The following is a 12,860-nucleotide window of genomic DNA, read 5'->3' as shown; positions in this document are numbered from 1 at the left end:
GTTTTGGTGACCTGTACACCACTCTTGTATATATGGGAATCTATTATACACATGTTTTGGTGACCTGTACACCACTGTTGTATATGGGAATCTATTATACACATGTTTTGGTGACCAGTACACCACTGTTGTATATGGAGATCTAGTATACACATGTTTTGGTGACCAGTACACCACTGTTGTATATGGAGATCTATTATACACATGTTTTGGTGACCTGTACACCACTGTTGTATATGGAGATCTAGTATACACGTGTTTTGATGACCTGTACACCACTGTTGTATATATGGGAATCTATTATACACATGTTTTGGTGACCTGTACACCACTGTTGTATATGGAGATCTAGTATACACATGTTTTGGTGACCTGTACACCACTCTTGTATATATGGGAATCTATTATACACATGTTTTGGTGACCTGTACACCACTGTTGTATATGTCGATCTATTATACACGTGTTTTGGTGACCTGTACACCACTGTTGTATATGGGAATCTATTATACACATGTTTTGGTGACCTGTACACCACTGTTGTATATGTCGATCTATTATACACATGTTTTGGTGACCTGTACACCACTGTTGTATATGTCGATCTATTATACACGTGTTTTGGTGACCTGTACACCACTGTTGTATATGTCGATCTATTATACACATGTTTTGGTGACCTGTACACCACTGTTGTATATGGAGATCTAGTATACACATGTTTTGGTGACCTGTACACCACTGTTGTATATGGAGATCTAGTATACACGTGTTTTGGTGACCTGTACACCACTGTTGTGTATGGAGATCTAGTATACACATGTTTTGGTGACCTGTACACCACTGTTGTGTATGGAGATCTAGTATACACATGTTTTGGTGACCTGTACACCACTGTTGTATATGGAGATCTAGTATACACATGTTTTGGTGACCTGTACACCACTGTTGTATATATAGATCTATCATACACATGTTTTGGTGACCTGTATACCATGGAGATCTAGTATACACATGTTTTGGTGACCTGTACACCACTGTTGTATATGTCGATCTATTATACACGTGTTTTGGTGACCTGTACACCACTGTTGTATATGGAGATCTAGTATACACGTGTTTTGGTGACCTGTACACCATGGGATCTAGTATACTGTACATGCGCTGGTATTGCTATATGTCTCATTACTGAGGAGGTGAGTGTTATGGTCCCCCTACAGTGTTTTTTGTGTTGACACAGCTTGATGAGGAGTTTCAGCCCTCTCCTAAAGAGGGGGAGGAGTCGGAGATCCATCAGAGCTACAGTGACTTACACAGCAGTTGTTTGGTGAGACTTGTCACACTTTGTTCAATTTCCCGGGTTTTTCCCCGTTTGTCACAATAACGGTGGTATGTTGTATGTGGTTTATCCCTGGGTTGTCAAGGTAACACAAAATGGTTAATTTTAGTTTTGTCCTCAGTTTAATTGTCATAATAATGTTAGTACATTTTTGTCCAGTTTGTCACAATAACAGTAGTATGTTTAGTTTGTCTCCAGTTTGTCACAATCACATTGATGCCTTGTGTTTTTTCCCCACTTTATCATAATAATGATAGTATGGTGTGTTTGTCTCCATTTGGTCACAATACTAGTGGGATATGTTTGTACCTGAAATTGTGCTTTGTCTCCAGTTTGTCAAAATTAAAATGGTAGAGTGTGTTTTGTCTAATTTTGTCACACAAAAATAGTGCTTTATGTTTTGTCTCTAGCTTTTCACAATAATTGGTATATCATATTTTGTTCCCAGGTTGCCACAATAGAATTGTTAGTTTATGTTTTATCTCCATTTTGTCACAATAGCAATAGTACCTTGTGTGATGTCTCAAGTTTGTCACATTAACAATGATAAATTGTGTTTTGTCCTTGTTTGTCACAATCACTGTTGAGGATTAAGCTTGTCCACAGTCTGCCACAATAACAATTTATGATTGTGTTTTGTCTAAAGTTGTCACAATAACAATGATAGATTCTGTTTTAATTATCCTAGTTTGTCGCAATGGCAGTAGTACATTCTGTTTTTTTCCTAAATTTATCACAACTACTGTTGAACATTGTAGCATGTCTCCAGTTTGTCACATTAACTATGATACTTTGCGTTGTGTTGCAGTTTGTGACAAAAACAAAATTGCACTTCATATCTAGTTCTTAGGTCACCTGGTCTCAAGTGACCTATTCTAATTGCCTTTTGTTAATCATTGTGTGATGTCTTCCGTGCATAACCAATTTACAATTTCGACTTCTTCTCAGAAACCTCCAATGGCCAGAGGTCAACCAAAATAGTGAATTAATATGGTTCCCCAGCCGCAAGGGGACTAAGGCAAAAAGGGGCCAAATTGAAATACTCTTCAAACATGTAGGTGGAAGGGTCATAAGGTGCTTTTAATTTACCAAAATCACATTTTTTGACTATCATTTGATGAATTGTTATTGGAATGAATTCTTACTTGGTTAGAATTAGCAGTTTGGGATGGAGTTTGATGGCATGCACATGTTGGCCTGACTGAACACTCCCAGGGGCTGATTGACGTGATAAAAAAAGAGTAAAATTGACTGAAAAATTTCAGAACTAACTCAGGTGACCATTAAGGCCCATTGGCCTCTTGTTCACAATAACTGGTAATATTTTATTTTTTTCTGAGTTGGTTACATTAGCATTGGTATATTATGTTTTGTCCTGAATTTGTCACAATTAACAGTAATACTTTGTGCTTAAATCCTAAATTTGTCACAAAAACAAGGTACTTAATTTTTTTCCCCAAGTTTATCACAATAACACTGACACATTTAATTTTGTCTCCAGTTTGTGGCAATAACAGCAGTGATTGTATTTTGTTTATACTCTGCTATGACAGCAGTGATTGTATTGTCTAAGTATGTATTACTTTATACCGTACAGTCTTTAATCACTGCAGACTAATGTTGGGACCACCATGGTAAGATGGTGTGCTTGTCAACACTCATTCAAATAACAATGGTGTTTCAGCTAATGATAAATTTGATATTTTGGTGCAGGAAATAATTCATCTAGCAGCTGCGTGTTAAAGATATTAAGATATAACTTAATTCTATATCACAGATGAGAATTCTATATCACAAATGAGAATTCTATATCACAGATGAGAATAGCTAAAATCTTTAGTCCATAATACCTTTTGAAACTATGATAATCATTCTGTATAACAAACCAAAACTATCTAGTTATCAAAAACAATCAAATAAGATATATCTGTTAATGGGAAATGAAAGATTCATAAAATGATATCTCGCGAGAAAAAGATTTCCTATTGAATGTCGGATCTATGTTTGAGTACAGCTTGTAAGAATTATCCCCCCATGATCTTGAGTCCTGATACATATTGGACTGTAACACTAGGAAAATGACTGAGTAACATAATGAAATATAAAGGGGAGATCATAAACTACCATGTGTTGTATTTTTTCCCATTTCCATAGTAACTAAGGTAATGTTTTAGTTCTTTCATTATCTAATACTTATCATAATCTATTACTTCAAGAAAGGTTATTTATGACAAAATACTTCTTTTTTCTTAGACTAAATATTCAAGTGCTCCAATTTTTTTTTTTTTTTTTTTTTTTTGGAAAAGTTTCTCAACTTAGATAGGATTCTCCCTCGTAACCACTAAATATTTACAGAGAACTGTGGCATTTTTTCATTCATTATATTGAAATAATCTTTCTTTTTTCTTCTCTTTTTTTGAAAAATTCATGTTTTTTCCAAAATTCTACATATCAAGAAAATTAGTATGGAAAGGCATGATAATGTTATGTGATAAAGCAAATGATGGTGCAGAGATCACACATGTCAATTTTTATGACAATTAATGGTTCATTAGACAGGAATCAATGATACTTGAATAAAAAAGTAAAACTACCACCTATTTTGTTGTCCTTATATCAGCTATGTTAGCAAACTGGACCCCTTCTGGACAGAGACCACACCCTGCTGGACAGTGGTCTGGTCATTAGCTTTATGAGGCCCCACCTGCAAATCAAAGTATTTAAACATATTAATTAGGTTAATATTGCATTTCCTTTGAATAGGTTGTAAGTGTAATGGCAGTAGCAAACATCACTGTATGAACTAGTATTGGATAATTAATTGAATACTTTGGTGCAGTAGAAAATACATGATTGTTTTAGACCCTGAATGATGAAGTGTTTGTTGCTGGAGATTCGGAAAAGGAGACCACCAAGTTAACAGAAAGAGAGACAACCAGGGCAACGTTAGACACAACAGTAACTGAGGATCGCCCTAACAAGGCCCCACCCCAGGAGACTGTGAAGGGCTCCTCCACTGCTGTGTGGAACACGATAAAGGACCTTCATCTGGAGCTCATTCTCATGTACCACAGGGTCTGTCTAAAACTGGCTGCCATGGGACCTGATCCCTCTGCCAGCATTCAGCGTCCCTTTAAACGCAAGACTGACCCCAAATTGGTAAGTATAGTATGTAATATGAATCAATTATGTAATATATATCTTGAAAATATGGTAGGTATAGTGTTTGTTCTTTGTGTATGTATATTGACCCTATAGGATAGAGTGTTGTGTATGTATATTGACCATCTAGGATAGAGTGTTGTGTATGTTTATTGACTCTATAGGATAGAGTGTTGTGTATGTATATTGACCCTATAGGATAGAGTGTTGTGTATGTATATTGACCCTATAGGATAGAGTGTTGTGTATGTATATTGACCCTATAGGATAGAGTGTTGTGTATGTATATTGACTGTATAGGATAGAGTGTTGTGTATGTATATTGACCCTATAGGATAGAGTGTTGTGTATGTATATTGACCCTATAGGATAGAGTGTTGTGTATGTATATTGACTGTATAGGATAGAGTGTTGTGTATGTATATTGACTGTATAGGATAGAGTGTTGTGTATGTATATTGACTCTTTAGGATAGAGAGTTGTGTATGTATATTGACTCTATAGGATAGAGTGTTGTGTATGTATATTGACTGTATAGGACACAGTGTTGTGTATGTATATTGACCCTATAGGATAGAGTGTTGTGTATGTATATTGACCCTATAGGATAGAGTGTTGTGTATGTATATTGACTGTATAGGATAGAGTGTTGTGTATGTATATTGACCCTATAGGATAGAGTGTTGTTTATGTATATTGACCCTATAGGACACAGTGTTGTATATTTACAGTACAGTGTACAGTATGATTTGTGTATGTATATTGACCCTATAGGATAGAGGGTTCTGTATGTATATTGACTGTATAGGATAGAGTGTTGTGTATGTATATTGACCCTATAGGATAGAGTGTTGTGTATGTATATTGACCCTATAGGATAGAGTGTTGTGTATGTATATTGACCCTATAGGATAGAGTGTTGTGTATGTATATTGACCCTATAAGATAGAGTGTTGTGTATGTATATTGACCCTATAGGATAGAGAGTTGTGTATGTATATTGACTGTATAGGATAGAGAGTTGTGTATGTATATTGACTGTATAGGACACAGTGTTGTGTATGTATATTGACTGTATAGGATAGAGTGTTGTGTATGTATATTGACTCTATAGGATAGAGTGTTGTGTATGTATATTGACCCTATAGGATAGAGTGTTGTTTATGTATATTGACCCTATAGGACACAGTGTTGTGTATGTATATTGACCTTAAAGGATAGAGTGTTGTGTATGTATATTGACCTTATAGGATAGAGTGTTGTGTATGTATATTGACCCTATAGGATAGAGTGTTGTTTATGTATATTGACCCTATAGGACACAGTGTTGTGTATGTATATTGACCTTATAGGATAGAGTGTTGTGTATGTATATTGACCCTATAGGATAGAGTGTTGTGTATGTATATTGACCCTATAGGATAGAGTGTTGTGTATGTATATTGACCCTATAGGATAGAGTGTTGTGTATGTATATTGACCCTATAGGATAGAGTGTTGTGTATGTATATTGACTCTATAGGATAGAGTGTTGTGTATGTATATTGACTGTATAGGACACAGTGTTGTGTATGTATATTGACCCTATAGGACACAGTGGAGTATATTTACAGTACAGTGTACAGTATGATTTGTTTATGTATATTGACCCTATAGGATAGTGTTGTGTATGTATATTGACCCTATAGGACACAGTGTTGTGTATGTATATTGACCCTATAGGATAGAGTGTTGTGTATATATATTGACCCTATAGGACACAGTGTTGTGTATGTATATTGACCCTATAGGACACAGTGGAGTATATTTACAGTACAGTGTACAGTATGATTTGTGTATGTATATTGACCCTATAGGAGAGAGTGTTGTATATTTACAGTACAGTATACAGTATGATTTGTGTATGTATATTGACCCTATAGGACACAGTGGAGTATATTTACAGTACACAGTGTACAGTATGATTTGTGTATTGCTGTAGGTTAGTGAACCAAACATGGGACTGTTGGATGTGGATGGATACAAGGAGTTGCTGAGTCACTGTAACAAAAACCAGCTTTCCAAAGCTCTACTTTTCATGCAGAGGGCACTGCTACTGAGTGGGGACAATGTGACCACTATCACTCAGAAATCGCTCATGGAGGTAAGATTTTATAACATGTCTATATAGTAGTGATCTTTTTGCCACAAGTTGTAATCTCTGAATCAGATATCAGATATTAAAGTTTACTGTTAGTCAGGAACGGAGATCCAGAGATCAGATATGTTTTCTTTCGTAAACCTTTTGTTGCAGTTTAGCAAAGGAGAATTTATTTTTAAGTTTGAAATAAAACAGTGTGCTTGGACAGCATTTTTATGCCCCTGCCATGTAATGGGCGGGTGGGGGGTGGGGGGGGGGGGGGGGGGGGGCATATATGTATGTTACCCATATCGGCCACATCACGTCGCGTCACATCCAATCCTGATGCAATTTAACTTTAACTACAGTAGCTAATCTCAGGAACTGCTGATGCGATCCTTGGAGTGTCAAGTGGCAGAGGGGGCATTTGGGTCTTACAGACATTTTTTAGTTCATCCTCCTTTACATAAACATTTCCTTTCTCTCCTGCAGGATGCATTGAAGGCTATACAGAAGGCCCAGACTGAAGAGAGACGTATCTTCACAGAAAACACTCAGGTATCTGAGGAGGATACTGTGCCTACTAAGATCCCACCTCCACCAATTCTTCTGTGTCGTACCGATACCATGATGGTCTTCAAACCCGCCCCCTTTATACCAGTGGGTGGACAAAAGGTCAGTGTCACTGTCTGTTATCACATGTACATGTTACTGTCAGCCCTAGTGTTAATGATACTCGGTTATCACAACAATAGTCCTTAAATAGTAAATTACCCTATACATATACTCATTGTAATGATTAGAGATTACACTGAAAGCTAGGCAAAGAAATTAGTGCGACAACCAGGGAAATAAGAATATGTGTAAATGATGTCATTATTTTTATTGTTGTTTTTGTTACAAGATGATGTCATGGTTTGTCCTCAGTATGCATGATAGCATAGAGAAAATTTAATAAAGGCGTTCGACAAATCAAACTAAATTTGATATTTCTTGTTGACAGATTTCATGGTACAGGATATTTGCAAGATCTGCGGAGGGAAGTAATGTGAGAGTGAGGCTGAATGATTACTTCCTGCCCGGTACCGGAGAACAGGTGCCCGGTGACCGTAGTGAACTGAGAGTTTCCGGGCTCACCCCTAATTGTCGCTACTTATTTGCTGTTGCTGCTTACAACAGAGAAGGAAAATTGATTGGGGAATCCATTGGACAGAGTACCAAGCCAATCCTGGCCTCCCATCCACTCCCTATACTAATGACATGGGGCTTCCTTAGCCAGGTAAATACCACACTTGGTATCAGTAGGTAAATACAAGGCCCATATTCATGAAACCGGTCTCATGCTCAAGCATGGGATCTGTGCTGAACCCAGCTTCTGTGTAAGGAGTTTTTGAATCACCAAATAGGAGTTGAAGTGAAAAACCTAAACATTGAAAATAATATTTTACTAGAAGCCTTTGCAAAATTCCTTCAAATCTTTGAGAAAATTTGAATTAGGTTTAATATCAGTTTATCACCAAGGGTATTTGAGTCTGAGTGCAAAGTGTATGTGTTTGAGCATGAGTATGGTTCCATATATGGGCTGAGGTCGGTGTTAAGGTGGGTTTATTTACTGTTACAGATAGCATACCAGGTTGGATGTTATGACATTGCCAGACAGGCCTGCGATATCCTATGGAAACACTTTATAGCAGAACCTCCTGCCCCACAGAGCATCACCTACCTGACACAGTCAGAACAGGACTTCCGGCTGACTCTAATGAGGTGAGTATCTTGTACAATGATGGTTCTGCATATGTGGCTTGTTAAATATGGTTGTCCTCTGTGAGCTTTGTGTGTTTAAATGGTGAGATATAACCCTGTATATTGTGTCGCCAGGTTGAACCAGAGAGTTGTCTGTCTGTATTATGTGTGAGAATTAACCCTGTATATTGTGTCGCCAGGTTGAACCAGAGAGTTGTCCGTCTGTACTATGTATGAGAATTAACCCTGTATATTGTGTAGCCAGGTTGAACCAGAGAGTTGTCCGTCTGTACTATGTGTGAGAATTAACCCTGTATATTGTGTAGCCAGGTTGAACCAGAGAGTTGTCCGTCTGTACTATGTATGAGAATTAACCCTGTATATTGTGTAGCCAGGTTGAACCAGAGAGTTGTCCGTCTGTATTATGTGTGAGAATTAACCCTGTATATTGTGTCGCCAGGTTGAACCAGAGAGTTGTCCGTCTGTACTATGTGTGAGAATTAACCCTGTATATTGTGTCTCCAGGTTGAACCAGAAGGTTGTCTGTCTGTCATCCCCAGTCTTGCTGCGTCAGTTCCTCACCAGCATATTTATTGGTGTGGATATGAGTATCAGGGAAGGACAACTCTTCTGTGATGTTCTTTGTGACAAGGGACCACTTTTCAAGGGACAGGTATTTATGATCTTCCATCAGTAGTTTATTGATTTTGAATTGGTAAGTTAATGACTAAGGCTAAATGACTTGTGATTATCAGTATTAAATTACATACAATGGTAATTATCCAACACTTGATTATTTCAGATGAAACGCCTAGCGGAGTGTGAGAGGATGCTTGTGGCTATAGAGTTAGCAGGCTGGCTGAATGAGGCTAACCTGGCTCTCCAGGCTGTAGTCCAGGTGTATGGCCTACTTGCTCCCCTCATCTTCTACAAGATACCGTCCACTGCTGTTATACAGGTACCTTATCCTCCTCTTCCTGTGTAGGAGAGATTTACTGGACGGAAACTTCATTATTTCAAACTAGAAACAATTTTAATGGGATTATTTCACTGCCTTTCTAATTTTCTGTTAATGACAGTAACATACAGACTTGAAGTGGTTATTGTGTCCTTTAAGATAAATTGATTCCATTCATTTTTTGTTTCTATTTTTTTTTTTTTTTTGTCATTTAATTTGTGTATTCTGTGTACATACAAATGTAGTTAATATTGTATGATTGTTTTTCCAGGTTCTCCAGCGTTGCCATGTTGTGCTTCAGGAGATTCCTGCTGGCTTGAGACAGAAACGTCAACAGAGCATCGCCGACAGTTTGCATCACATGACTGCTAGTATCACCTACCATATGGCCAAGGTTAGCATTCTTACTGTCTCTAAATTGCTGTGTACATTCTTAGACATAAAGACTCGCTGTATTACTACATGAACATACATATGTTTGGTTTAAACCTTTATGATGTGTTCTAGTGGTGAAAGTGTTCATTACTTTCAGGTTCTGAGATCCTGGGGGCAGAAACAACTGGCTAACTCACTGAATGAGTCTGGCCGTAAGCTATTGGCTTTGGAGACATTTGATGAGCCGGCTAAGAAAGACGCGAAGTCCCATGGTGATGGGACAACAACAGCTGCTAGTGAGCGTGTGGACACTTCAATTGACAACACTGACTCAGACTCGGCTCCACTGCAGATGCTGAAGAAACGGCGAACCAAGAAGCTGGGAGTTGGGGGTCAGGGGACCAAGGAGGATGGAGATGGACCTATCAATGAGGAGCTGAAGGCCCTGGAGGCTCACATGCTGAGTCTGTCCAAACAGGCACAATATGATCATGAACTGACAGGTTATGAGGATCCAAGCATCCTCCATGCCTACATTGCTTACCTTCCAAGTAAACTAGCCTACAGGGAAGGTACAGAATTATTTTATGACAATTTGATATTTCTTTCAATTTATGATGATTTCCTTCTTTTGATAGTTATGGAATTCATTGCAACCAGAAACTAACTATGGTGTCATTTTTTTAAAATGCATATTTCATATTCCTTCCTGTTATAAATAATGTTGATGTTGACGTCTATGGTACAATAGCTGTATGTGACATACTCTGTTTACAGTGGCCAAGTTTAAGCGACGTCACCGTTACCTGGAGTTCTTTGTCCAGGTTTCCCAGAAGGCCCTGGCAGAAGGGGATGTCACAGCAGGCCGCAGACTGGTGTGACGAGACTGCTAACTGGCTTACCAGGTGTGTAGTGCTTGTGTAAATTTGTTGTCTTAAAATAAAAATCACCAAGTCATCAAAAATAATAGCAATAAAGAAAGTGAGGAATGTTGTTTGCAATGGAGGATTAATCAAACAAGGTGAAAACTTTATTTTGACAGACGCAATGAGCAGATTATTGGTATGAAGCCATTCCTTGGTAAACAACCTGGGGCAGGAGTTGTCACGGTAACTGGAGATGATCCGAAGCGTTTCCATGCAGCAGTGGTAGAATACAATAAGGAGAAGGACATGACTGTCCCTAAGATCCCTGGACAGATGTCCAAGGCTACTCCTAGTAAATCACCCTCAAAGGCCACACCTCGTCCTAAACGTCGGCGACAGTACAAGGTAATAATATAGAGCCATATGTTAACTGACATTTGATTGTCATAACTGACATTTGATTGTCAATCACATTTAAGTGCAAAACAAAAAGCAGAAGTAACCTTGATTGATAAGATCAGTTTACCTTAATTTGGGTAAACAAAGACAGTTGAGATTAGAGGAATTGTGAAGTGAAGGATTGTGGGAGGACATATCATTGTATTTGGTGCCATGTCTTGTCTTTATATTGGTGTACTTCTGTTTTCAGCCTCTTCATGTTAATGCCAACATGTCTGAAAGTGCAAGACAAGCCCAGGAGGAAGCAGAACTCAAGGTTTGTACTCGTCCAAGCACACACTGATAGAAAGTGATGTAACTGCCTTGCAGAAACTTTAATTCACTGCAGCAGGATCATAAACTGCACAAAAGGCTCTATGACAGCACTGATTGGTGAATTAAAGATACAAAAATAACAATACATGTTGATAATGTGGTTAGGCTCTGTGAAAGAACTGATTGATGAATTAAAGATACAAAAATAACAATACATGTTGATAATGTTGTAAGGCTCTGTGAAAGAACTGATTGATGAATTAAAGATACAAAAATAACAATATATGTTGATAATGTAGTTAGGCTCTGTGACAGCACTGATTGATGAAGATATAGAAATTATAACAATACATGTTGATGATGGGATTCCTAGATCACTACATTCATATCATTATTCCTTTAGTGGGAGAACCATTTTTATATGACATGATATATTCTGATAGGTTTCTGGATGATGATGCCATTTTTATCTCTTGCTATTTGTCTTTACATTGTAGGCAATAGAGAAGTTTACTGCTCACCTTCCTGACATGTTCAGACAGTGGTTGAGGCGACGTCGTCTGCGCAAGCTCTGTATTGATGAGTTACCATGGCGATGTCAGGTAAGTAAACTAAAGAATGGAAGATTTAAATAAAATATTTAAAACAGGTGGGATTTTTTTAACAATTCTAGAATGATTGTGTTGGGGTGACATCCGTGTTATCTCTGTTTACAGCTGACATTGATCCAGGGACTTAGTCACTTCTCCTCCTTCCTACAGAAGTTAGAAACTCGGGACAAGATTCTGGGTACCTCCAGCAGCAGCATGTACAGGTACACACACCAATGTTACTTAAAGTTTTGATACAAGTTTTGTGGTGTTGGTCTATTATGTTCACATACATATTGTTATATATCTTCTCACTTCTATTCACAGGACCAATTTCCTGGACCAGGAGTGGTTTACGTATGAAACTGCAGGCACCCTGGTGGTCGGTTGGGAGGGAGGCCCATCAAGGAAGAATGGAGATAATAAACGCCAGCAGTACCATGGTCAAGGATCGGACAACCCTGACATGGATAACATGGATGCTGGGTGTGAGCAGGAGACACGCCCCCGTACCACTGCCACTGGTATAGAGATCGCTGCAGCCTTGGCCACAGGTAATGGTCAGACTGAAGATGTTTAGAATTTGAGTTTTGTGGAAGTCATTGGTTTTACTGATGTTTTGTAGTAACTTTAGGTGAGTAGATATCACTTTAACATTTGTACTGTTACAGGCAGTGCCCCTCCACCTCTCTACTTCATGCCCCCAGAGCCAGAGGACACTCCCCGTACATACAGGTCAGATGTCAGTAACATGCCCAAGGCTCCGGCTAAACCTATGGACCACATCATGCTGTCATCCAAAGATACAGAGGAGGCCCTGAATAGGACATTTACTTACTTCAGGAGGGCAATAGTAAGTTCATGTTTAAAGTTTGTTTTTATGCCCCCGTACCAAAGTTAGGGTCAGTTTACTTGAATCAGCCTGTCTGGCTGTTCGTCTGTCTGTCCGGCCGGCTGTATGTCTGTCTTTTGTCCCATAATCCCTTTCGGACAA

General features: G+C 38.3%; 1 protein-coding gene across 1 annotated transcript in view; it reads left to right on the top strand.

The window, feature by feature from the left end:
- LOC117331569 (cilia- and flagella-associated protein 54-like) overlaps positions 1–12,860 on the top strand; it is an 85,121-nt gene that overhangs the window by 18,978 nt on the left and 53,283 nt on the right. Inside the window, 18 exon segments of the mRNA XM_033890361.1 lie at positions 1,241–1,327; positions 4,202–4,498; positions 6,483–6,644; positions 7,113–7,295; positions 7,624–7,899; positions 8,242–8,384; positions 8,889–9,036; positions 9,166–9,321; positions 9,593–9,715; positions 9,854–10,268; positions 10,474–10,544; positions 10,546–10,601; positions 10,739–10,967; positions 11,212–11,277; positions 11,774–11,878; positions 11,993–12,090; positions 12,194–12,420; positions 12,538–12,719. Of these exon segments, the coding sequence (XP_033746252.1) occupies positions 1,241–1,327; positions 4,202–4,498; positions 6,483–6,644; positions 7,113–7,295; positions 7,624–7,899; positions 8,242–8,384; positions 8,889–9,036; positions 9,166–9,321; positions 9,593–9,715; positions 9,854–10,268; positions 10,474–10,544; positions 10,546–10,601; positions 10,739–10,967; positions 11,212–11,277; positions 11,774–11,878; positions 11,993–12,090; positions 12,194–12,420; positions 12,538–12,719 (3,024 nt within the window).

The sequence above is a fragment of the Pecten maximus genome, chromosome 7 (genome assembly GCF_902652985.1).
Source record: "Pecten maximus chromosome 7, xPecMax1.1, whole genome shotgun sequence".
Lineage (NCBI taxonomy): Eukaryota > Metazoa > Mollusca > Bivalvia > Pectinida > Pectinidae > Pecten > Pecten maximus.
Note: the sequence above shows the minus strand (reverse complement) of the source record. Positions and strands in the feature narration are given on the sequence as shown.